The sequence below is a fragment of the Ictidomys tridecemlineatus genome, chromosome 15 (genome assembly GCF_052094955.1).
Source record: "Ictidomys tridecemlineatus isolate mIctTri1 chromosome 15, mIctTri1.hap1, whole genome shotgun sequence".
Lineage (NCBI taxonomy): Eukaryota > Metazoa > Chordata > Mammalia > Rodentia > Sciuridae > Ictidomys > Ictidomys tridecemlineatus.
In genome coordinates this window covers 13644612-13668258 of record NC_135491.1, presented here as the reverse complement: position 1 = coordinate 13668258, position 23647 = coordinate 13644612, and the positions used below count along the sequence as shown (strand labels likewise).

The following is a 23647-nucleotide window of genomic DNA, read 5'->3' as shown; positions in this document are numbered from 1 at the left end:
CCTGTGAGCGCCTCCCCTTCAACGCAGAGAAAAGAGCTGGGGAAAGGGGAGGGCTGCTTTTATTTGGAGGGAAGTTTCACCCCCGCCCCCCCCACTCCCACCCTCCAGTACACAGGCTGGGATAGAGAGAAGGCAGCTGGTGGAGGCGTGAGGGAGGCAAAGGTGAGGGGAGCTCAACCATCTCTCCACCACTGGATCTTGGGAGTCCCAAGTGGAGATGAGGAGTACCCCCTCTAGATGAGTCTGGTCTCCATGAAAGGCATGCAGGGGCCACGGGCTCCCTCAGATGTGCGCTGAAATCAGTTAAAGGGTTCCCTGGCCTAGAGTTCCTGGGTGCTCAGTTCAGACCTGGGAAGAGCTATGAAGTTGGGAGTTCCCTAGCCCCAGGGTCCTGGAGTTCCTGAGCCAACAGGGGGAGCCAGGCAAGACTAGAAGCTCAGGGGGAGCTCCCCAGGGAAGAGGGGTGGATAAAGGGGAAAGGGATGGCCTGCTGTGGAGCTGGAACCCCAGATGGAGGCTGTCATAGGGTCTGCACGGAGGGCCCCTCTGGTCAGGAGGCTGCTGGCAGTGGCTGTGCCTGGCGACTGGCCCAGTATCGGTGGTAGGTGTCCTGGAAGAGGTCCCGGCAGGCAATGTGGGCGTCGAGACGGGCACAGGCCAGAAAGGCCCCTGCCAGTTTGCGATGCAGGGCGTAGGTCTCCTCGGGTGGTGGGCGCAGGCGGTGCTGCAGCAGGACAGGGATGAGACCCTGTATACGGCGGGCAGTGTCCCCAGCCCCGAAATCATAGGGACCAGGGGCAGCAAAGGGCTCCCCGAGGATCATCACTGCTTCCACATGGGCGTCGGAGAATGCCTAGGGGTGGGGACAGCAGATGCACCCAAATGGACACAGTGCTTTCTGCTCACTTATCCCAGAAGTGACTACCTCAACTCCCTGCTCTCAGGTATAAACAAGCCCCCAACTCCCCCAAGAGTAATAAGCAGCTTCCACCCCTTCCAAAGCCCTAGTAGGCAGCAGCCCACTTTCACTCTACATGACCTTTATTTATTTATTTATATGTGGTGCTGAGAATTGAACCCAGTGCCTCACGTCTGCTAGGCAAGCACTCTACCACTGAGCCACAACCCCCGCCCCCTTTACTCTAAACAAACAGTCCTGGCCTCTTCTCAGAGCCTCCTAAATAAGCAGCCCTCCATTTCCTGCCCTGTATTACGCGTTAGCAGTAAGCCCAGGACAGATAGGTGGTACCTGTTTTCCAGGGGTTCCCGAGTAGTCAGGCAGCTGCATCCTCCACTTTTCCCCAGACCCCCCCCCATATCGATAGGCATCCCCTAAAGTTGTCCAGTCCCCTAGACATATAATCTCCATTCTCCCCAGGAAAGATAGACCCCCTCCCCTCCCCACCATCCCCAGTTCCTCAGTAGGGACAGGCTGATCCCCGTTACTTGTTCCCCAACAGACACCAACCCCCTGTAACTCCCATGTCTCCCAACCTTGGTTTCGAATCCTGTGAGGAATTTGAGGTCCTGGGATTTCTGCAGGACCTGGTCTCGGTTTCCCTCTGCAGCAGCCTTCACCACCTGGAAAGATGGGGGTGGGGCAGGGAACAGAGGCCAATGGGGGATTAAGGGAGTTCTAGAGAAAAGGCACCACCTGGTTCAGCCTGGCCAACCAAGGTCTACCTCTTTTCTCACCTTCCTGGGCCTTCCCTCTCACCTGAAAGCTTCTCCCTCCCCATTCTGCCCTTCGGTGTCCCCTTCAAGACTGTTCTAGAGCCTGGCAGGTAGTTGATTAGGGGTTCTGCGCATCTGGCTGGGAGTGCAGAGCTGCCTGGAGGCCACCATAATGAAATGGCACAGGGGAGAGTGTCATGGGTCCAAATACAACTGGACGAGGATGTGACTGTGACCCCAAACTGTGTCCAAGGTTGCCAGGATGCCATCTCTACATCTCTTGCACTAGATTTTAAGCCCAGTGGGCACAGGGATCCCAGCTGGGTGTAGCTGCACTGGACGTGGGGCCTGGTACTCAGGCTGCCTTGGTGAACCTTGTTTTAGCAAATCAGTGTGTGGAGCTAAGGCCCTGTCCAGCCATGTGCTCACACAGGGAGGCCAAGAATCCCCCAGCCCCACCAGGACCAGCCTGCTTGGGCTCACTCCCAGCTCTGCCTATAGGTCACCTGCTGGAGGCCACTTTGCCCTTAGGCCTCTGCTTCCTCACCTGAGATGGGGATGGGGAGTTTCTTCCTCATGGGGTTGTTGTGAGGTCAAGGACTGTTCCCCCCACCGTGCAGTGCTCGGCTCAGCACTGTGCCTGCACAGAGGACGCATCATACAGATCCTGAGCTAGTCTTCTTATTAGGAGCTGGCTGCGAGGGTCCCTGCTGTATAGAAGATGGACCCTGGGTTCAGCCCTCCCCTGCTGGGTTGCTTTCTTGCAGGGAGGAGGAACATGGGATTCATCTGGCTGTTCTATTCTGTCTCAGCTCCCCTTGCCCATGCCTGTCTGACCATCTGTCAGGTCTTGGTCTTCAGGGGCCCATGTGACAGGGCTTTTGTAAACTGGAAAAGGCTAAGTAGGCCTGGGGGGCAGCGGCAGGTGTTGGTGGGAAGCGGGATATTCCAACTACACAGAGAGGCCTTGGCTTGGGGCCTCAAGTGCCCAGCAGAGAGGGCCCCAAGAGGCCTGGTGGGGAAGTGTTTACCAGCTCAAGGGTGGCCTCAGGAGTTCCCAAGGCAGTGCCATGGGCTGGTCACAGTCACCTCCCTCTCCTGACTTCTAGCTGGTCAGCTCCCATGGACTGTCCATTAGGCAGCCCTCCCAGTGGCTCCTCTGCCCCTCTCCCCACCCTCCTGGGCTCACAGCACTGTCTTAGAGACCCCTTGTTAGTGGGAGTTCTCCGATTCTGACTGTGGCCCTCCTGCTCAGTCTCTCCCAGCTCCCCGGGGCACAGGCCTAAAGTATAAGCTGCAAAACTGGCTTGAGACCTGGAGTAATTTGCCTCCACACTGCCACCCCCAACCAAACACAGACCTGAGTTCCCTTTGGTCCTCTAGGGCCTGCCACGCAAAATGAAGTCCCTGTACAGGCAACATTGACACCATCTGGAAGCTTGTGGGAGATGCAGCATCTTACATCTAAATCCAGACCACAAGCTGCATTTCACAGGACCGCCAGGGTTTAACTGGATCGCTACCTGCATATTGATGTCCAGAAGCACTGTCCCAGTGGAGCTATGCTTTGCTGCCTCTTGACTGTGCACATGTGTATCTGGAATACCCAGCCTCTTCCTGGATGGCTGTCCTCATCCCCCAGGTCTCCAATTCCAAAGTCTCCTCCTCCAGGAAGGCTTCCCTGATTCCCCCATAGCAGGTCAGACTCCCCCTCTGGGGCACCCACAGTTCTCTGCATTTCCTCCAGCTCAGCCCTGATCCCTTTGGGTCCTTACTGTCTGGTCAGTGAACAGTAAACTCTATGAAGATGGGGACCTAAGTTGGACCTGGGTGGCTATTGTGTCCAGTATTATCCCTGAGCATAGAGAAGGTGCCAGAAAATGTTTGAATTGATGGTTAGATGATTCCAAGACCCAGGCTGAATGTTCAATCTCAACTAATTAATGAAACGGTGTTCTGTGTGGCCTCTGAGACAAATTGAGCATCAGCAAGAGATAGGCAACATAGATGTGGGGCACAGGCTACCAGGGAGTTCTGGGACTGCAGGCTGGGCACTGAGGATGTGGACCAGATGGCCATCATGGACCCTTCTCCTAAGGGGGGGTAGGTACAGGTTGGGAACATGGGCTCTGAACCCAGACCATCTGAGTGTGACTCCCAGGTCTGTTGGTATCTTTAGCCAGCTCTCTAATGGGGCTAAAAGTGGTCTTGATCATAGAATTGCTGTATGGTTTCTAATCAGTCTACTACGTAAAATCCTTAAAATAGTGCCTGATGTAAAATTAAGGGCTTGGTAAATAGCTGCTCTTAATAGTATCATTATTTCTTCATTCTAGACCCTCTATTTCTCCTTCTTACCCCTTTACCTCAATGGCTGGGTTGAACCTTGAACCTTCAGAGGCCCCAGGGTCAGGGCAATTCCTCACCTCAATATAATGATCTGTGAACTCTGTCCCAAATTCTCGGCTTGCACCAAAGTCCAACAAGGTCACCTGGGAATGAAGAGTGATAAGAGGAACACTGGAGCCCACCAACACCCCCATGGGGGCAGGTAGGACCCATCTCTCCCTCCCGCAGATCTCCTGGCTCCTGCTAGGGTCCCTGCCCAGCTGCCTCCAGGGCTCTTTGCCTCTGGACTCCATACTTCCAAGCCACCCTGAATGGTAACTTTTATTTTTTTGGTCCACAGGATGTTCAGTAAAGGGCTCAGTCTTGATCTGGAGGGCCCTGGGGCCTGAGGAAGGGAAACTGTGGCTAGATTTTATTTGGAAAAGATCCCTCTGGGGACAGACCACTTTGGAGAGTCAACTGGGCAACTTCTAGTGAAAGCAAAGATGTGTCCACAAACAGAAAAAATCTGCAGGTCTAAACTCTCACCTTGAAGCCTTTTTATACCCTCCTGCTCCCTGCATGGCTATCTTCTTCTCTCTCTGGTCTCAGAATTAATGGCACTTCCTTCATGAAACCTTGTCTTACCCCTTGCTGGGTCAGGCATATCCCTGGAGTCCCACATCTCCCTCCCTAGTCCCCGTCATTCCAGCCCTGACCACCACTAGTGTCCTAGTGGTCACTCTGCTTCTCTATTGTGGCACTAATTCCTCTAGGGCATCATCAATGGAATGGCAGAGGAAATGCCATGTCACTTGGCCAAGGCAGGTAGGCAGGAGATTAGACTCTCAACCCCCTCCTTCCACTGGTAGCAGAACATGGCAAGGCCTAGCAGAAGGCACGGCCACAAAAGGGGAGAAGCGTGGCCTGAATCACTGTGCTCAGAAGGACCATCCCAGCCTGCTGCGTGAGCAATGAACTACAAGTGTGTTCATTGGCTGAAATATCAGGGAATATCTGTGATGGCAGCTAATGTACCCCCACTCTCACCAGAAGGAACCAACCTGGTGGCTGGAGGCATCATACAGGAAGTTGGCCCAGTTGGGGTCCGTCTGCATGAATCTGAACTCAAACAGCTCCCGAAGACACAGCCTCAGGAGCTGGAAGCAGATCTGGGGTAGGGAGAAGACACCTCAACGGATGTGACCCTGTGCAAAGTCCTCCCTGGCCTGAAGAGGGAGCGAGGGCCTGGCCCTCCCTACTGCCCCACAAGGCAATTACCTGGTTCCGGACATCCTGACTCAGTCCCTGGCACTGATCCAGAGGGACACCTCCGGCCAGCTCCATGCCCAGCACCCGCCTCGTGCACAGCTCCTTAACCACAGCTGGCACCCGGAAGAAGGGGTCATCTGCCAACAGCTGCCTATGGCAGGAGGAAGGGAAGGAATGAAGTTTTTTTTTTTTTTTTTGCTCAGGACCCTGAGTCCTGGTTTGAGCAGGCCTCCGAGATGTCCTTCATGAAGCTCTTCTCTAAGCTTTTCCTTCTCTCCTGGGCTACTCTGGCCTTGGTCTGCCCTGGGTGACAGCCAACACCTGACCAGACTGACATTTAGCCAATACCTCTGTAGTCTAATAGCTTGTCCTTTAACCGGGTATTGCTGGAGATCATCTACCACTTCCCTACTGGAAACTCTTCTCTGACTTCTGGTTGTCCCAGGATAAACTCAGTGTATTTAGCTTCTGCACTACTATTTAAAAATCATTTTATTAATTCATCCCCAAGATCGTCACTGATTATCTATCGTCACTGAATATGTATCTTCTAAGACCACTGAGTATCTTTAGTGATACTCATAGGTCACTCCTTAAGAGTAACTACAGGAGTGCCCCCTAATGTTTTTTGGTGGTACTAGGGGATTGAACCCAGGGACAATCTTCTACTGAGCCATATCCTGGTCCTTTTTTTCAATTTTGATACAAAGTCTCGTTAAGCTGCCCCAGGCTGGCCTGGAATTTGCAATCCTCAGGTCTCAGCCTCCAGAGTTGCTGGGATTACAGGTGTGCACCACCCCAACTGGCAGGAGTCCCTCCTTAATTTGTGGTTTAATTTCCCAAGGTTTCAGTTACTTGCAGTCAACTATGGTCTGAATGAAAAATTCCATAAGTAAACAATTCACAAGTTTCAAACTGCATACCATTCTGATTAGTGTGATAAAATCTCACTCCATCCTGCCTGGAACATGAATCATCATCTTGTCTAGGGTATACACACTGTATATACTACCCGCCCGTTAGTCATTTAGTAACCATCTCAGTTATCAGATTGATTTTCATGGTATCGCAATGCTTATGTTCAAGTAACACTTAACAATGGCTCCAAAGCAGGAGTGATAATGGCATTTCAGATATGCCAAAGAGAAGTATAAAGTGCTTTTCTCTGAGCCAAAAGCTCTTGACTTAATAAGGAAAGAAAAAAAAATCCTAGGTTGAAATTGCTAAGATCTATGGTAAGATCAAATCTGTGAAACTGTGAAGAAGAAAAAAGAAATTCATGTTAGTTTTGCTGTAACACCTCAAACTGTAAAAGTTGTGGCCACAGTGCATGATAAGTAGTTAGTTAAGATGGAAAAGGCATAAATTTGTGGGTGGAAGATTTGAATAGAAGTGTTTTGACTAATGGCTCCATGTTGCTTCAGAAAGTGCTGCGCCTAAGCTAGACTTTACCTATGGGTGTGCACAGCTGATGTATGGTTTGGGACTATCCAGTTTCAGGCATCCACTGGGGGTCTTGGTATATGTCCCCTGTGGATGTGAGGTCGGGCTGTACTCTGAACATTGGTAAATAAAGGGAAGGAATCCTTCTCTGCTTTTGTGCTGCCCAGTGCTGGGGGAAGATCAGTGACTGAGCCAGTGCTGGCCTGCCCAACCAGAGCTCACACCCTAAAAGACAACAATAGATTGAGAAAAATGTGTCAAATTAAGAGTTGGGAGGCAAATATGAGTGAAGCCTCTCATTGAGGACACGTGGTTTGATGGAGAGTAAGGACCAGGCAGATGGGCAGAGGCTAGGGGAATGAGGTGGATTTTTCCCCTAAGGGCCCTGGGGAATCCTGTGGGAGAAGGGTATTCTCAGATCCCACAGGGGTGTGCTCTGCCTCCTCCTCCTACTTTGCATGCCCATCTTACAAGCTGATATGTTTGTCCTTGTTTGTAAGATTTCTGATATTTGAACCACTTCTGAAGAGCCAGGCCCTGTGCTGAGCACTTAATCAGCACAAGTCCTTTTTTTTTTTTTTAATCCTGGGGATTGAACCCAGAGGAACTTTACCTCTGTGCCACATCCCCAGCCCTTTTTATTTTTATTTGCTTAGGGTCTTGCTAAGTTGCTAAGGCTGGCCTTGAACTTGTGATCCTTCTGCCTCAGCATCCTGAGTTGCGGGAATTACAAGTGTGTGCCTCCGTATCTGGCTAGGACAAATCCCTTTTATTATTACCATCCAGTGAGGACACTTTTCTGAGGTCCTGTGTAGAAGCAGCCCAGTCTGGTAAGGGCTTACCCAAAACTGGATCCCATTCCTATTTGAGTCTGGGGCACATGTTCCAAAACACTGCCTTCTGCCGACTCCTGCCTTCTAAGCTTGGTACATTGTAGACCTTCAGTAAATGTGTGAGCCCCACTGTGTGTGTGGGGGGGGTGTCATTAATTGTTGCACATCACCAAACTTCCAAGATATAGCCACATTGTCCTATATAACTGTAGTTTGTTCATGTTCACTGTTATCTATGCTACTGATGAATACATCATAATTTGTTTATCTGCCCTGCTGAATAGATTCAATATTTGGGTTGTTTCCAGTTTGGGAATCTTAGAAACTATGCTGCTCTAAGCGTTCTAGAAAAGTCTGATAGTGTATAATGGCATGAGTATCCCTATAGTATTCAGCAAGAAGCAATAGCTAGGTTGAAGGTGTGAATACAAAGGTTTATTGGATGGTGCCAAAGTGTTCTCCAAAATAGCTATTTCAAGCAGGGTACACATCTCTATCTCAGTGATCTGGGAGGCTGAGATAGGAGGACTGCAAACTTGAGGTCAGACTTAGCAACTTAACAATGCTTTGTCTCAAAATACAAAATAAAAAGGGCTGGGGATTGGGCTAGTGATATAGCTCAGTTGGCAGAGTGCTCACCTTGCTTTCACAAGGCCCTGGGTTCAATCCCCAGCACCACACAAACAAAAAGGACTGGGGATGTAGTAAGGGCTCTGTAGTAAAATGCCTTGGGTTCAATCCCTTGTACAAAAATGCTTCTATCAATATCTCCTCCTGCCCACAGTGGGTAAGGGAGGCTCTGAAGTCCAATCCTCTCCAATGTTGATGCTGCCAAATGGTTCAATTTTGGTCAGTCTGGCAAGACGCCATGGCACACACCTGCAATCTCAGTGACCCAGGAGGCTGAGGCAACAGAATCACAAGTTTGAGGCCTATCTTAGCAATGTAGCAAGGCCCTCAGCAATTTAGCAAAATTAAAAGGGGGGGTGGCAGGGGACATGGCTCAGTGGTAAAGCACCCCTGGGTTTAATCTCTAGTACCAAAAATAAACAAGAAAAACTTTGGTAGTCTAGTGGGTATGTTAAGTACCTATGTCAGACCACAGTGGATCTACATCCTGACACTCAGCGAGAAGTGATCTGTTCACACTCACAGTGGACACAAGGGAACACGTGAAGGAGCAATAGAAGAAAAAGAGTTTGCTGGTCAAACCCCAGGGTTCCAGCTGCCAGAGGCTGGGGGACATCCATTTCTGACTCATGTTGGGCAGGAATGAAGGAAGGAAAAAGGATAGAAGGAAGGAAAAAGGATAGAAGGAAGGGGCCCCCGGGGCCTTCAGGAGTCAGCTCACCTGAAGTTCTGGGCACAAGCCGCCTCCCGACGGTAGTCACACTCCCATGTCAGCTCCTGCTGCAGGGCCTGTAAGCTCTGCTCCGCAAACAGGCCTGAGAGGCAGCCATGTCAGTCAGGAAAGGCCACGGCCTGCGTCCCCTGCCTGAGTCCTGGGGCTCCCAGGAACAGGTGCCTTCCCTGGCCAGTTATGCCACCCTCCCTCTGTCCCTCTCTCTGTCCCTTACACCTTCTATCCCAGATCTTTCATCTACATCACTTTCTGGGCACTTTTTCCTATCTTTCCCACAATTGTGGTCTGTGTGTGCACGCACGCACGTGCTCTGCAGAGAAAACCCAAGGCCTTGCTCCTGGCACAAAATAGGCAAATGCTCTATCATTAAGTCATATCATTTTTTTGCAGATTGAACCCAGGGGCACTTACCTTTGTGCTACATCCCCAGTCCTTTTTATTTTGAAACTGGGTCTCACTAAGTTGCCCAGGTTGGCCTCAAACTTGCAATCCTCCTGTCTCAGCCTCCAGAGTGGCATGTGTCACCGCACCACTTGTGGTCTCCCCTGGGTACAAAATGTACCCATGCACACCCCAACTCCACGGCAGCTCCTCCACGGTCCCGCAGTGCACTGTGCTCACACTCCCACATTTCTCCTTGCCTCTCCCTTCTAGGCCTGCCTCCTGCTCTCCCTCTCTCACACGAGCCTCCTGCTCCGTCTTCTGCAGGCACCATCTCCTATGCTCCAACAACAAGCTGTCCCGCTCGCTCTCCCTTTCTGCTTCTGCGGCTTTTCTGTGCCTACAGCTGGTGTCCCCACACTGATCACCCTGTGTATTTCTGGGATTTTGGTCCAGGCTTCGTCTCTTTGTGGCTGTGCCACAGACTCTGCTCTCTGGACTCTCCCTGCTCAGCATCCTCCTTCCTGTTGCTTACACACTAGTATGCACACCACACCCCCACCCTCCCCATGCTCGCCCTCTGGCTAGCCCCGCTTTCTCTCTTCGGGCATTTCTCCCTTGTCAGGGACAGAGTGGGCGCCTCACCCTCTGGCAGGGCCGTGCTCATCTTGAGCACAGCCAGCAGGTTCTGCACGTCACTCTCAATGCTCTGGGCAACACCTGGGTACTGCGAGGGGAGGAAGGGGGATTGGCAGTCACTGCTCTGGGACAGCAGGGTGACCACCCCATCCTGCCCAGCCTCCCCACTCACCTGGATCTTCACAGCCACCTCTGTCCCATCCCTCAGCAAACCCCGGTGCACCTGCCCGATTGAGGCAGCAGCAAAGGGTACCTCCTCCAGGGAGGCCACCTTGGCCTGCCAATCCTTGCCCAGCTCCTCTTCGAGAACTCTCTGTGGGGAGTGGTCAAAACAATCATTTCACATTTCTGGGTGGCTGAGGTCACGCCCCATGCTGAGGGCCTGGTGTATTCACAACCTTGGGGAAGCTCTTGGCTGCTACCCCTCTGTGCAGGTGTGGAAACTGAAGCTCAGAGAGAAGCCTGCCCAGCTGCTCTCCTGAGCCCACACTTCCTAAGCTGTGCAGGTAGTTTTGGGAATCGCTTTGATTTTAGTTAAGATTGATAATAATCCTTTATTATACTCCTAACTATATATTATTACCTGAATATTAACATGATCAAGAAGAGCGTCCTGTGGGCCAAGTCCTATTCAGAGAGGCAACAGCTACCAAGGATCACACAGTAGTGACCAGAACAGAGACTGAAGACTGCAACAGCTAGACTCTGGAGTCCACAGAACAGCCCGTGCCCTGGGCACTGACTCAGTGTCAGGTGGCACAATGGACTGTGCCAGTCTAGCTACAGATATTTCATTACAAAAAAAAAGTAATAATCACAGCTAAAACTTGTCTACCACTCAGGGTGTGACGGGGTAGTTCTAAGTGCTCTAGTATACAAATTACATACTAATTTACGTAACCCCATGACACAGGTGTGCCTATCAGTATTGTTATTTCCCAGATAAGGTAAACTGAGGCACAGAGAGATCAAAGCACATGTGTGACTGGCAGAGATGGGCTCTGAACCCTAACTATTGTGCTTTGCTGCCTTGACAGTGCTGAGTCCCGCCTGGGACTGAATAAAGTGCTCTGTATCCTCTCACCTAATCACAATGGTGTGTGTATGAGGTGTGTACTTTGGTGAAACCCATTTTACATATGGAGAGACTGAGGCCCAGGGACAGGGAGTAGGGCAATTAAGGGAGGGGCAGGTGTGTGCTGAGCATCGAGCCCCCTTGCCAGCCCTTCCCACAGGCACTCACCAGCATCTGCCAGCGGGGCATGAAGTCAGCACTCTGGCGGACTCGCTCAAAAATGCGCTGCAGCTGGGGGCTGATGAAGCTGTTGTCTTGGGAGACAGCAGGACCAGGGGACAGTGAGGAGAGAGGAGGAGGGGTCCATGTGAGTATCTGAATTTGGGCTTGTTGGTGGGTGGGGATGGGGTGGAGGTCAAGTCAGGGGTCAGGAGCTGCCAGTCAAGCTGTACCCTGGATGCTGAGCATTTGGCCAACCTTGAGGGCAGCCCCCCGGACTGTACACAAGGTCTGCACGATCCGTTCAGCGTTGGCCTCTGACAGGAAAGGGCTGGAGCCCAGCTTGGAGCCGCCCTCTGGGGAGGAGAGAACAACCATTAGTATCACAATCAAAAAAATAATCAATAAGCACAGCACATGGCTATTAGAACAGCTAATATGAATGTATTATTATGGAGATACCAAGTGCTCACAAAGACAGGTTACACTGCTTATGGGAGGGTGTTGGCTCAAGTCTCTGGAAAATAGTTGGGACGTTTCTAATAAGGCACATGCCTAAACTCAATGTGCTTCCCCTCCCAGATGCTCACAGACACCTCTCACAAAAGAAGCCACACACGTGAGAATACACTGTCTGATTATATTGGTATTGTTTTCTTTTGGTTTTCTGTGATACTGGGAATTGAATCCAAGAGCTACCACTGACCTACATCCCCAGACCTTTATTATACTGTATTTTGAGATAGAGGCTTGCTAAATTGTGGAGGCTAGCCTGGAACTTTTAATCCTCCTGCCTCAGCCTCCTAAATTGCTGGGATTAGAGGCGTGTACCACCACACCTGGCTTCAGTCTTGTTCTAAACTGAATATGTACCCTCGCTTTTGTTTCAGGGCCCTGACTTGTTGAGGCATCTCACCCACAAATGCTATACATCTAGTTCCACAGACCCGACAGGCACTCCTACTCTTTTTAGCTTTTCTCTCCTGCTTAAAGTTAGGAACTCCCAATGGCTAACACCTTTTCTTGGATGGTGTGCTATTTATCAAAGCCCTGATTGTGGCTTTAGTCCTGTTCTGAGCAGAATGACCCTAAAAGGGAAGAATATTATCATGACCCTCATTTTCAGATGAGGAAATTGCAGCTCAGGGGTGGCACCACTTACCCCAGGTCACTTAGCAAGGACCTGAACCCAGACAGTATGGCTCACTCACCTGAGGGCTGATGTCCTCCTGGCAGGGACTTTTTGGCTACCTCGGCCAGTGCTCCTAGCCCCAAGCTCACGGCCAGTCCTGGACAGGGAGAAAGGAGCCATAGTACCTGCTTACCTGAGGCCTCCCCTCCCTCTCTGCTCTAGGTCTCTCTTGAATGCTTGTCTCCCGACCCTTTATTGAGCTCTCTGCATCTCTGTCTCCAACTGAGGTTCTGACTCTCTCTTTGCTCGGATATGCCTTCTAGGTGATGCTCTCCCTTTCTTTTATCCTTCTCTGCCAAGTCTCTACCTCCCTCCTAGCAACTGGGAGCCCTGACTGCACATCAGAGTCATCTGCAGGGTTTTTGTACATTGGAGGCCCAGATTTACCTACCCCTGAGATTCTGATTAAACTGGTCTGAGATGCGGCCTGGGAATTTGCAGTTTTTTAAGCACCCCAGCTGATTCTAGTGTTCACCTAGGGTTAAGAATGCCCTGGAATGAGGCGACTCCTGTTTCATCGCCCACACCTCTTCACGTTTGTCTCCCCTTTACTGTGGCAGTTATTTCTCCATCTCTACCCCTTCCTCCACATCTTTCTAGGTCTCTTCTCTGTTCCTCCCTTTCATGTTCTCTCTCCAGCTCTGATTTCTTCTGCTTCCTCTCCTTATCTACATGACATCTTGAATCTCTGTGCCTCTTTAACTGTCACCATTACTGTAAATCATTGCGGCTGGCATTTTCTGAGTGCTTGCTACACACCAAGTACTGTTTTCAGTACCTCATATGCATTAAATCATTTCATCCTCTCACCTCTGGAAAAATGTTTTACAGAAAAACTTCTGTTTTACAGAAAAGGGAATTGAAGCTCAGAGAAGTTAAGTAACTTGCCCAAAGTGACAAGGTGAGGATGCAGAAGAGTCACCCTTGGAACCATCGGTAGCCTGGTGCCAAAACTCTAATCAGTGCACTTGACTGCTTTTTTCTTTTTCTTTTTTTTTAAGAGAAAGTGAGAGAGGGGAGAGAGAGAGAGAGAGAGAGAGAGAGAGAGAGAGAGAGAGAGAGAGAGAGAGAGAGAGGGAGGGAGAGAATTTTCAACATTCACTTTTCAGTTCTCGGCGGACACAACATCTTTGTTGGTATGTAGTGCTGAGGATCGAACCGGGGCCGCACGCATGCCAGGCGAGCACGCTACCGCTTGAGCCACATCCCCAGCCCCTTGACTGCCTTTTTCAACTGAATTTTTTTTTTCTCCCAGTACTGGGAATTGAACACAGGGACGCTCTACCACTGAGCTCTACCCCCAGCCCTTTTTATTTTGTATTTTAAGACAGGATCTTGCTAAATTGCTGAGGCTAGCCTTAAAATTGTGATCCTCCTGCTCCAGATTCCCAAATTGCTGGGATTACAGTGTGTATAACCTCACCTGGCCTTTACTTATGTGTGTGTGTGTGTGTGTGTGTGAGAGAGAGAGAGAGAGAGAGAGAGAGAGAGAGAGAGAGAGAGAGAGAGGCAGAGGGAGAGGGAGGGAGGGAGAGAAAGAGAGAGAAGCGATCCTCCCACCTCAGCCTCCCAATTAGCTGGGACTAAAGGCATGAACCACCACGCCTGGCTTTATTCTTTTTAAAGAATGTTAGTTGCAACCCACTAAATTATTTTGTGCAGGTTTGAACAACCCTGTAGCATGACCCAGAGTCAAGGTAATCTCCTCTCTTAGCTGCTATTTCCTCATCTATGGAATGGAAATAAATTACTCATCAACTCAGTACAGTAGTTCACTGTGTAGGGGACCTTGTACATTAAAGGTTCTCAATAAATATTACCATCATTTACATTCCTCTATTTCTCTTGGCTTGCAGGCCTTGGTCTTTGTCATTCTTTCCCTGTCTCTCTGTCCTCTTCATTTCTGATTCATCTTTCCCTTTCTTCATTCTTCTGATCTAAGTCATATCCAGATCTCCAAAAGTCACACCTACCCCCAAAGCTCGCCAGTCGACTAATGCGGGATACAGGTACCTTGCGTTCTTGAGAGCGATTGCTCAGCTGGGAAATGGAGAAAAGGTCTGAGGGTGAGAAGGTGGCCGCAGAGCTGGGGGAGTCCACCCAACCTGCCACCAACCATGTCCTCAAGATCAGGAAGCCAGCAGTCTTCATGGGTGTTACAGGATGAGGGGCAATGGTACCTGGGGCCGGGGTGTCTTTCTGAGACGGGCCTCCCGTGCTCTGCGAATATCCTCCTCGTGCAGGCCTCTTCCAGGCCCATCCTGATGAAACTTTTGGGCCCAAGAACCCCTACATGGTCCCTGCAAGAGATGTGGACTTTGGTAAGAAGTGGAGGACATAGGGTCTGCCTGGACCTTTGAGTCCCTTCCCTGTTTTGTTTTTACTTTTTTGGAGTGCTGGGGATCGAACCTAGGGCTTCATGCATGCTAGGCAAGCACTCTACCACTGAGCCACCCTCAGTCCTCCTCCCTGTTCTTTTACCTCTTGAACCCTCCTCAGGCCCCCTCCCCCTGGGGACCATCTCTCCAGTCTCTTACCCACCAGTGGGGCCTAGGCACCCGGCCCCAACAAGGCAGACCAACAGTCCGGCCCAGTTGTCCACAGGTCCCATGCAGTACACCAACCACCTCTAGCCACATTGCCTAAGAGACAAGAGGAGGGATTATTATTATTATTATTGGTACCAGGGATTGAATCCAGGAGCGCTTAACCACTGAGCCACACCCCCAGTCCTTTTTTGTATTTTATTTAGAGACAGGGTCTCACTGAATTGCTTAGGGCCTCGGTAAGTTGCTGAGGCTGGCTTTGAACTCAGATCAAGAGGATGGATTATATATAAGAGTTCTTGGACTGGCCTCTCGGCTTTGCCCTTCTTTGCAGGGCCCCCACATTCCCGTGTCCACCTTCTCTAAGACTGCCATCTACCAAAGACCTCCTCCTTTGCTAATAGATGCCCACAGTTTCTCCTGGTTACCCCCGCTGGTTGGCAGGAACCCAAAGTTCTCCCCTGGTGCCTTCCCACCCCCGCTGTTGCTAGGGTCCTCCCCCGTTGCTAGACACCCACAGATCCTCCAGGGCTACCTCTCTACCTTTCTGAGCCCCTCGTTGCTAGGCACCACCTTACCCTCTGTTGCTAGGCACCCACAATTCCTCCCGAGTCCCCCCACCGCGTTACTGGGCACCTCCCCCAGTTGCTAAGCACCAACGGTTCAGTTCCAGGCCCGAGAGCATGGGGCCTGCTCTGCTTCCGGGAACATCTGCACGCCCGCCCCCTCCGGTCAGTTAGCCAATGGCGAAACAGTGAATTGCTGACAGGCACAAGGCGCATCCCGCTGTGCGCAGGAGGCGGGGCTAGGGGCGGGACCCAGGCGCTGGGCTAACGGGGATTGTAGGGCGCTGTTGGGCGCTCACCAGCTTTTTACCTTTCCACCCACTTAAAAGTGCCTTATAAGCAGCGGACCTTTCAGTTCCCTATACTGTCTTTCTTGGAAACATCACTTTTCCTTACAAACGTCACGCCTCTTTGCTGGAACATCTTGCCAACCTATCTTATTTTTCCTCCTGGCAGGCTCAACGTCTCTCCTTTGAAAGGCATTTCTACCAAGCAAACATTTTCCTGTACATAGAGCCCCTCCACTTTGCACAAACACCCACATCCTGGCACCCATCCTCCTTCCGTGAGCTTATAAATCCTCTGCCTTGCTCGGCAAATGTCTCCGACTCACAACCTCAATTCTGCCGTGTACATAAACCCCCTCACTTGCACACTGAGCCTCTGTTCCCTCACACACCCTGCTCTCTCTGCTCTCCACCCACACGCGGGATGGCGCGAGTGGGAGTCCTCTGTTTCCTGTAGGCCTGACATTTCCCAGAACACATTCAGCCAAGATTCCCAGTGCTGAGTCAGGAAACTTGGCGTCCCAGAAAATCAGCCTCCCAGTCCATCTGCGTGTGTGTGTGTGTGTGTGTGTGTGTGTGTGTGTACGCGCGCGCGCGCGCGTGCTGGGGGCTGACTCACCCCTCTTCTCACTGTCTGGAATAGAAACAGCTGGCGGGGGCATCTCCCACTGGGAGAAGGGGGAATGCCGATGTGTCTCCCACAGCAATCGGCTCTCCCATCCAACCGTCTTTGTCGGGAATCAGGCCTCTCTGTCTCTATCCCCTCTGCTGTGTGACCTCAGAAGAACCCTGCTCCCGCTCTGGACCTCAATTCCCCAACGTGTATCATGTACCAGGTGGGATCCTGCCTTTGACTTTTCATTGGTCTGTAAAGAGATGACTCATTCTAGAGCCTTGGGTCTATGCCCATTGTTCCTCCCAGGGTGACTCAATTTCAAGATTGAAACTACCTCCTGTCCCCCTCTAATAGTGAGGATCTGACTCAGGAGCTGGGGGCAGTTCACCTTTGGGGGCAAACTATGTAAAAAACACCAATGACAACTAACCCTACAGGGCTGTGGCTGACAGTGCCAAGTCTGACACCACATGCTTCACGTACATGAGGTCATACCAAATAGCTCTGGGGCTAAAAAAGACTAGAAACTGGCAGAACTCTGAGCCTCAGCTTCCTCATTTGTCAACTGGGCATCCCTTCCTGCTTAGTTTTAGCGACAGAGAAAAGCAGTGAAATAGTGTCAGGGCCTGGTACAGAACAAGTGCTTTTTATGCGTGAGATTTCTTACGGAAAATTCAATGGAGCGTTCAAGTCACGGAGGCGGGTCTCGAACCACGTCTGTGAAATCCCCAAGTTTTTGAAAAGTCCGTCCTGCTTGTGCATGAAGAATGCACGTGCGATCGGATTCGTCCACGGGTCACCTGATATAGGGAGACTGGGTTGGTCACGGGGGCTGAGGTGGGGACCCACAGGAGTACAACCAGACAGTAGTGGTGCAGACCTGACTTAGTCTCGCGTCCAGCACTTGGAGACAACATTCTCTGATGTAGATGGGCGGGGCCACAAAAGACCTCTCCCATTTACGTCACGTCCTGTGGGCGGGCCTTAGGGGCTTTTCCCTGGAGGTGGAGTATCGGTTAACCCCTGCGTGGCGGGGCACGCCGGAGCTTTGTGGGCCGGAACCGCGAGTCGGGGCTCCCCAGCCACACCCCTCGTAGGATTTAAAGGGGAAGGAGGTGCCCGGCCGGCCGGAGCCCCAATCCAGGGAGCGGGCATGAGGCGCTGCCCGTGTAGGGGAAGCCTGAACGAGGCAGAGGCCGGGGCGCTGCCCGCGGCGGCCCGCATGGGGTTGGAGGCGCCGCGAGGGGGGCGGCGGCGGCAGCCGGGACAACAGCGACCGGGGCCGGGTGCTGGAGGCCCGGCGGGGCGGCCAGAGGGGGGCGGACCCGGGGCCTGGACTGAGGGGTCCAGCCTACACCCCGAGCCCGACAGAATGGGCCTTGTGCCTGAACTAGGGACAGATGGCCCGCAGACAAAATCCTGGACAGACGGACAGGCTGAGCCTGAAGCAGCTGGCCTAGGAGCAGAGACCGAAAGGCCCAGCCAAAACACGGAGCCAGACCGGTCGGGCTCCCAGACACATCCAGAAAGAAGGAGTCATTGGTCAAGGCTGGAGACCTCCGGTCCCTGGAGGGAGACAGATGGCTTTTGGACTGATCCTCACAGATCCGACCTCCAGTCTCAGCCAGAGAGGGCCAGCCTCTGGACACAGCCAAAGGATGATAAGCCCTGGACAGAGCTAGAAATACTTGGATGGCAGACCCAGCCAGAGAGGGTCAAGCCCTGGGCTGATAACCTCTGGACCCATAAGAGCAGGTCCAACCTCCGGACTCACTCAGAGGGAACCTGTCCCTCAATAGAACCAAGTGCTGATGGCTCTTGGAAAGAATTGTACACTGATGTACAATTCAGAGCACCAGAGGATACCGAAGGCTCCTGGACAGAGCCACAGACTGATGACTCTGGGATACAACAGAATACTGAATCAGCCTGGACACAGCCTTGCACAGATGGTCTCCAAACAGTACCTGGAGCAGAATGTCTTTTGGGGGAATCCAACCAACATGACTCATTAGAGGAACCAGAACCTGGGGAGTTGGTGACTCACCTGTACCCTCACTTGGAGTGTAGCTCCCTGTGCCCTGTGCCCCGCCTCATCATCACCCCTGAAACCCCTGAACCTGAAGCTCAGCCAATGGGACCCTCCTCCCGAATTGAGGGGGGCAGTGGTGGCTTCTCCTCTGCCTCTTCTTTTGACGAATCTGAGGATGACTTGGTGGCTGGGGGCGGAGGTACCAGCGATCCTGAGGATAGGTCTGCGGTGAGTGGGATCCATTCTGCTCCTGAGCCACATCCCTCAGTCTTTGCTTGGGACATTCTCTACCTGTCAGCAACTTCATCTCCAGGCATCTCTTCTATCCACTGGTCTTCCTCTGATGCCAAGTTACTAACCCACTCTGGGCATCCCCACTCTGTATTTTTTCCTTTCCCCTTCCTCCTTTGTCTCTAGATCTGGGGTCAACAATGACTGACTTCATGGGGCTCAGCAACTCCTGAAATTGTATGGTTATATGTGCACACATAATTTTGCAGCAAGGTTCTATGATTTCTGTTGACTCCTCCAGGGGAGTCTGTGACCTCCCAAATCTGAAGAACATTGGAATAGAGAGAGTGCACTTTCTTCCCCAAATGTTTTAGTCTGGGTTCTGTGACTCCCTTAAGGGGTCATGAACCTCCCCTACCCTGGGGACTGCACTGAGCTTTCCAGCTTTCATCAGATTCTCCAAGGGCTGTTCCAACCCCAAATGCTCAGGAATTCTTGTCCCAGCCGGGGACCCACCTGGTCTCCTGTTGCCCTGCAACTCCCCAAGAAGCTCCTGCAGACTCTTATTTACAGTCTCCACCCTCACCCCCAGCTTGGGTGGGGTTCTCCCCTGGTGAATCAGAAGGGCTGGCTGGGCAGGTTCAGGGAGGGAGGGTCAGAGGAGGCACAGATGTGAAGCTGGAGCCTCACCTGGGGCTGGGAACATAGTCCATAGTCTACCCGCTGGTTCGTCAGCTTCCCTGCTGGGTCCTCCCTTTGAGCTGGGGCCACTGACTGGAGTCTGCCCTGAGCCTCCCTCACCCCACATGCCTCTCCTAGGGACGTGTTCACACACGTGTGTGTCCACAGCTGAAAGAAAACAGACCTGCCTGGACGTGCTGGTGCTTATGCTGAAGGGCTGAGCCCCCTACCGGGCTTTCTGCCATTGCTCTTGTCTACTTGCCCTCTCATCTCCTTGGCATTCAGCACAGCTGAGCTGGAAGTGGGTGACTGATAATAATAATATCAACAAAAATGACAGTAGCTAGCTGTCACTCATGCCCAACCCCCTGCTAGGCTCTTTGGTCCTGTTAAATCATTTACTCCTCACAGCAACCTTCTGTGTCACTGATACTATTGTCCCCCAGATGAGGAAACTGAGGCACAGAGAGGGAAAGTCATTTGTCCAAGGAGATCACATACTGTATAGATTCAAGTCCTTTCTATATACCAGCCACTATTATTATTATTATTATTATTATTATTATTATTATTATTATTATTATTATTATTTAAGAGAGAGAGAGAGAATTTTTAATATTTATTTTTTAGTTTTCGGCAGACACAACGTCTTTGTTTGTATGTGGTGCTGAGGATCGAACTCAGGCTGCACGCATGCCAAGCGGGCGCACTACCACTTGAGCCACATCCCCAGCCCCTATTGTTTTTATTTATTTATTTTTTAATTTGGTACCAGGGATTGAGCCACTGAGCCACATTCCCCAGCCCCGCTTTTCAATTTTTTTAAAAAATTTTGAAACAGGTTCTCACTAAGTTGATTAGGGCTTTGCTAAATTGCGAGGTTGGCCTCAGACTTGGGATCCTGCCTTAGCCTCCAGAGTAGGTGGGATTACTGGTGTGCACCACCATACCCAGCTCTACCAGGCACTATTCTAAGTGCTTTATTTGTGTTGCCTCTTTGAATCCTCACAACAGCACTAGAAGATTGGGATTGTTATTGTCTCCCTTTTGCAGATGAAGAAACTGACACACAGAGAGGTGACATCACTTGCCTAGGGTTTGCTAAGTCAAATCCAAGCTAGTGTCTAACTCGGTTCTAGCTGAATTTCCAACCTGTCATTGTAACCTCTGTGGTGTGTGGATCTATCCCTAACATGCCTTCTTTCTAGACCTCCCTATGTTCAGTTTTCCTTATCTTTCCAGAAGCTGCCTCTGGGGCCCATCTCTGACCAGATACTTTCCCTGCTTGTGTTTGCTGGGGCTCCCTGGGGCTCCCCAGAACCTTCAGTAGCTCAGTCGTGCATTCAGAGCCTCCTGTCTCAGACTTGTTCCCCTGTTTGCATCCCTTTCCCCTCCTGACCCTTCTGCTGTAACTAAGCCTAAGCACACAGTGTCCCCTGAGCACCCTGCTGCTTTCCTGCCTGCACACATCGCTCAAGCTGTTCCCACTGCCCAGAATGCCCTTGCTTCCTTCTCGCTCAATTTTGAAGTCCCGTCAGACCTTAAAGGCATCCTTCCTTCCTTCCCATAATCCTGTTTTCCTAATCTGATGGCAGATCTTCCCTGATATCCTATTATATGTCTAGTCCTCCGTTGCCTGTGCAGGGGACACAGCAGTGACCAAGATACTTCTTTCATGGGGCTCCCATGGCCAGGCCAGTGGGGGAAACAGACTGATCTCTGGATGATAGAGTGATCAGGGCTGGGATGGCGGAAGCCCAGGGGAGTGTGGGTACTCAGAGAGCATGTCTGGCCAGACCTGAAACATCAGAGGGCTTCCTGGAGCAGGGTAGTGAGCTGAGGTGTCATGAAACCTCTGAGAAAGCCCAGATTAGCCCTTGGACCTAAGAGAAAAAGAAAGAGGGCTGGCTGGGTATGTGACTTCTGGTAGAGCACTGGTTCCATCTCCTGCACTGCAAAAAAAAAAAAAAGTGTATGTGTGTGTGTGTGTGTGTGTGTGTGTGTGTGTGTGTGTAGAAGAAGAAAAGAGAGAGGATGCTTAAAACAAAACACAAAAGCAGTCTCAACTAACCTCCAAGTGATACTTGTTTTTGGAGTGCCTGCTGTGTGCCATGCCATGTGCTGGGGACAGTCATGGCCATGGCGCCTTGCTCCCTGCCCTCATGAGCTTGTCCAGCAGGATTACAGTGAATAAGCTAGAGGAGTGAGGTCAGACCAGAGCCAGATCGCCAGCACTGTGCTGGGTGATGTTAGGTAATTGGTTTCACCTCTCTGAGCGTCTGTTTCCTCCTCTGTGACACAGACAATGATCTTCCTGGGGTTGTGTTTTTAGGATTAAATAGGGTATGGCACACTGAGTCTTTGTTATTGTGCCTGGAATGTTCCAGGTGCTTAGTAAACAGGAACTTTGATTAATCACCTCCTCCACAGCAGAGGGAATAGGCCTTCCTGGATCCCAAGGTCCAACACCCTGACTTGCTGTTTGCCCTCCTGCTGTCAGATGTCTGCTAGGTAGCTGGGCTCGGAGGGGTGGTGCGAACTTGCCCTTGACTCTGAGATGGGAGGGGAATGAGCCACATAGCTGCCTTCTATGGAGGCAACCCATTCTCCTAGTACTTGCCAAGGACTGATATGTACCTGGGGTAGAGAGTGTTTGTGGGATGTGTGTGTGTGTGTGTGTGTGTGTGTGTGTGTGTGAGAGAGAGAGAGAGAGAGAGAGAGAGAGAGAGAGAGAGAGAGAGAGTTTGGTTAAGGCAGTGTGATACAACTAAATCCTGTTTTCTGTTTGCTTCTTTTTTGAAGTGCTGGGGATCAAACCCAGGGCCCTGTGCATATGTCACACTGCCTGTACCACTGAACTAAACCACTAGCCCTTCTCTGGTTTTCTATTGCTTCCTCTCTCTCACACACACACTTGGTCTTTCTTTCTCTGCCATCTTTTTCTTTCTCTGGCATTTGTATCTGTGTTTCTCTTTTTGCCTTTCCATATTTCTTTCTCTTTTCGCCATGCTGTACCTGTCTCTGAGTTAGTCAGGTAAATCAGGATGCTGCAGTAACAAATTGTCCCAATCTGAGTAACTTAGAAAAAGAAGAGTTTTCTTGTCCATACTATGCAATGCCACAGGTTAATGGTGGGTGAGGGGCTCTGACCCATGCTGTCTTCACTTAGGGGTCCAGGTTGAGGGAGCTTTTCCTTTCCACCCTTTGCCCCTCTTCCCTTCAACAGGAGACTGAACACAGACAGTCGTGAACTGCATCTGAAGTTTTCATCCCAAATGATAATTCTGCTCACCATTTATTGGCCAAAGCAAGTCAATAACCTCAATTCAAGAGGGCAGGGACATCTCTGGAAGGGGAAGTACTGGAGCTACTGGTGAACCGCTCCCATGACTGCAGTCTCTGTTTCTGTCATCACTTTGTCATCTGTCACTGTTTCTTGGTCTCTGTGGTCATCCGAATCTGTTCACTCCACCTCTATCATTTGACCTGATTTAGGGGGCAGAGTTGGGGCTTCCGTGTTTTGGGGCAGGGAAGAGATTTGGCAGTTGTTAGAGTGACAAAACCCAGCCTGTCCTTAATCATAAAACAAGGACAAAGAAAGTGGTAAGAGAGAGACAAAGGGTTTCCCCTACTTTTGTTGAGGCCTCTGGAGATCTCACGCTTGCTGAATTAGGTGGGGTTCACCCCAGCAAGCTTGGGAACAGTGAGTCCAGAAAGCCGCTGGGCCCTGGCAAGACCCCAGGTCCACCTTGGCTGCTCATCTCTTGCAGCCAGTCCTCTGCTTAGCTTTGCCCTGACCCCACCCTTGCTCTGCTCCACACAGAGCAAACCATGGAAGAAGCTGAAGACGGTTCTGAAGTACTCACCCTTCGTGGTCTCCTTCCGTAAACACTACCCTTGGGTCCAGCTTTCCGGACATGCTGGTGAGAGTGGGTTGGTGGGCTGGCAGGGCTGGGTAGAGGTGCATGGTAGTTTTATAGGTAGTTTTTCTACCTATAAAATGAGCTTGGTGATAGTCTGCATCTCATGGGGTTGTTACCAAAAGCACTTGGGCCTGGGACTGGGCATTTGTGTGTCAGGGCAAAGTGATTCCCTATTATTCTGGTGGGTGGTGGAACCTCAATTCTGGGATAGGTGGGCCTGGTTTAAATCTTAGTTATGTTCTTTATTCATAGGTGACCCTGGGCATGTTACTTTCTTTTATTGGGCCTCAATTTCCCTACTGGTTAATATGGAGGCTCCCTTGCAAGGTGAACTGAAGAGTTAAAACCCAAACGTGCTAAGTGCAGTGGCGCATGCATGTAATCCCAGCAACTCGGAGGCTGAGGC

General features: G+C 51.1%; 2 protein-coding genes across 7 annotated transcripts in view; one reads left to right on the top strand and one right to left on the bottom strand.

The window, feature by feature from the left end:
• Positions 1–41: 41 nt before the first annotated feature.
• Coq8b (coenzyme Q8B) lies at positions 42–17380 on the bottom strand. Of its 6 annotated transcripts, XM_013363432.4 has the most exons (16): positions 17255–17380; positions 17042–17174; positions 14897–15001; positions 14540–14659; positions 14333–14399; positions 12379–12456; positions 11401–11523; positions 11177–11262; positions 10106–10246; positions 9940–10021; positions 8902–8995; positions 5284–5425; positions 5067–5174; positions 4101–4166; positions 1495–1581; positions 42–853 (listed from the first exon to the last, which is right to left on the bottom strand). In XM_013363432.4, exons 3-16 carry the CDS (start codon positions 14996–14998, stop codon positions 551–553), a joined length of 1599 nt encoding a protein of 532 aa, XP_013218886.1. In that variant the 5' UTR covers positions 14999–15001; positions 17042–17174; positions 17255–17380; the 3' UTR covers positions 42–550. The 6 variants fall into 6 exon arrangements, with proteins under 6 accessions (XP_013218886.1, XP_005336498.1, XP_021589676.1 ...); XM_005336441.5 differs by lacking the exons at positions 17042–17174; positions 17255–17380 and adding an exon at positions 16378–16581; XM_021734001.3 differs by lacking the exons at positions 17042–17174; positions 17255–17380 and adding an exon at positions 15542–15648.
• The window catches only part of Itpkc (inositol-trisphosphate 3-kinase C), a 16166-nt gene continuing 9888 nt past the window's right edge, over positions 17370–23647 (top strand). Inside the window, exons 1-2 of the mRNA XM_005336443.5 lie at positions 17370–18634; positions 23142–23241. Of these exons, the coding sequence (XP_005336500.1) occupies positions 17528–18634; positions 23142–23241 (1207 nt within the window). The 5' untranslated portion in view covers positions 17370–17527. The remainder of the gene's footprint in view (positions 18635–23141; positions 23242–23647) is intronic.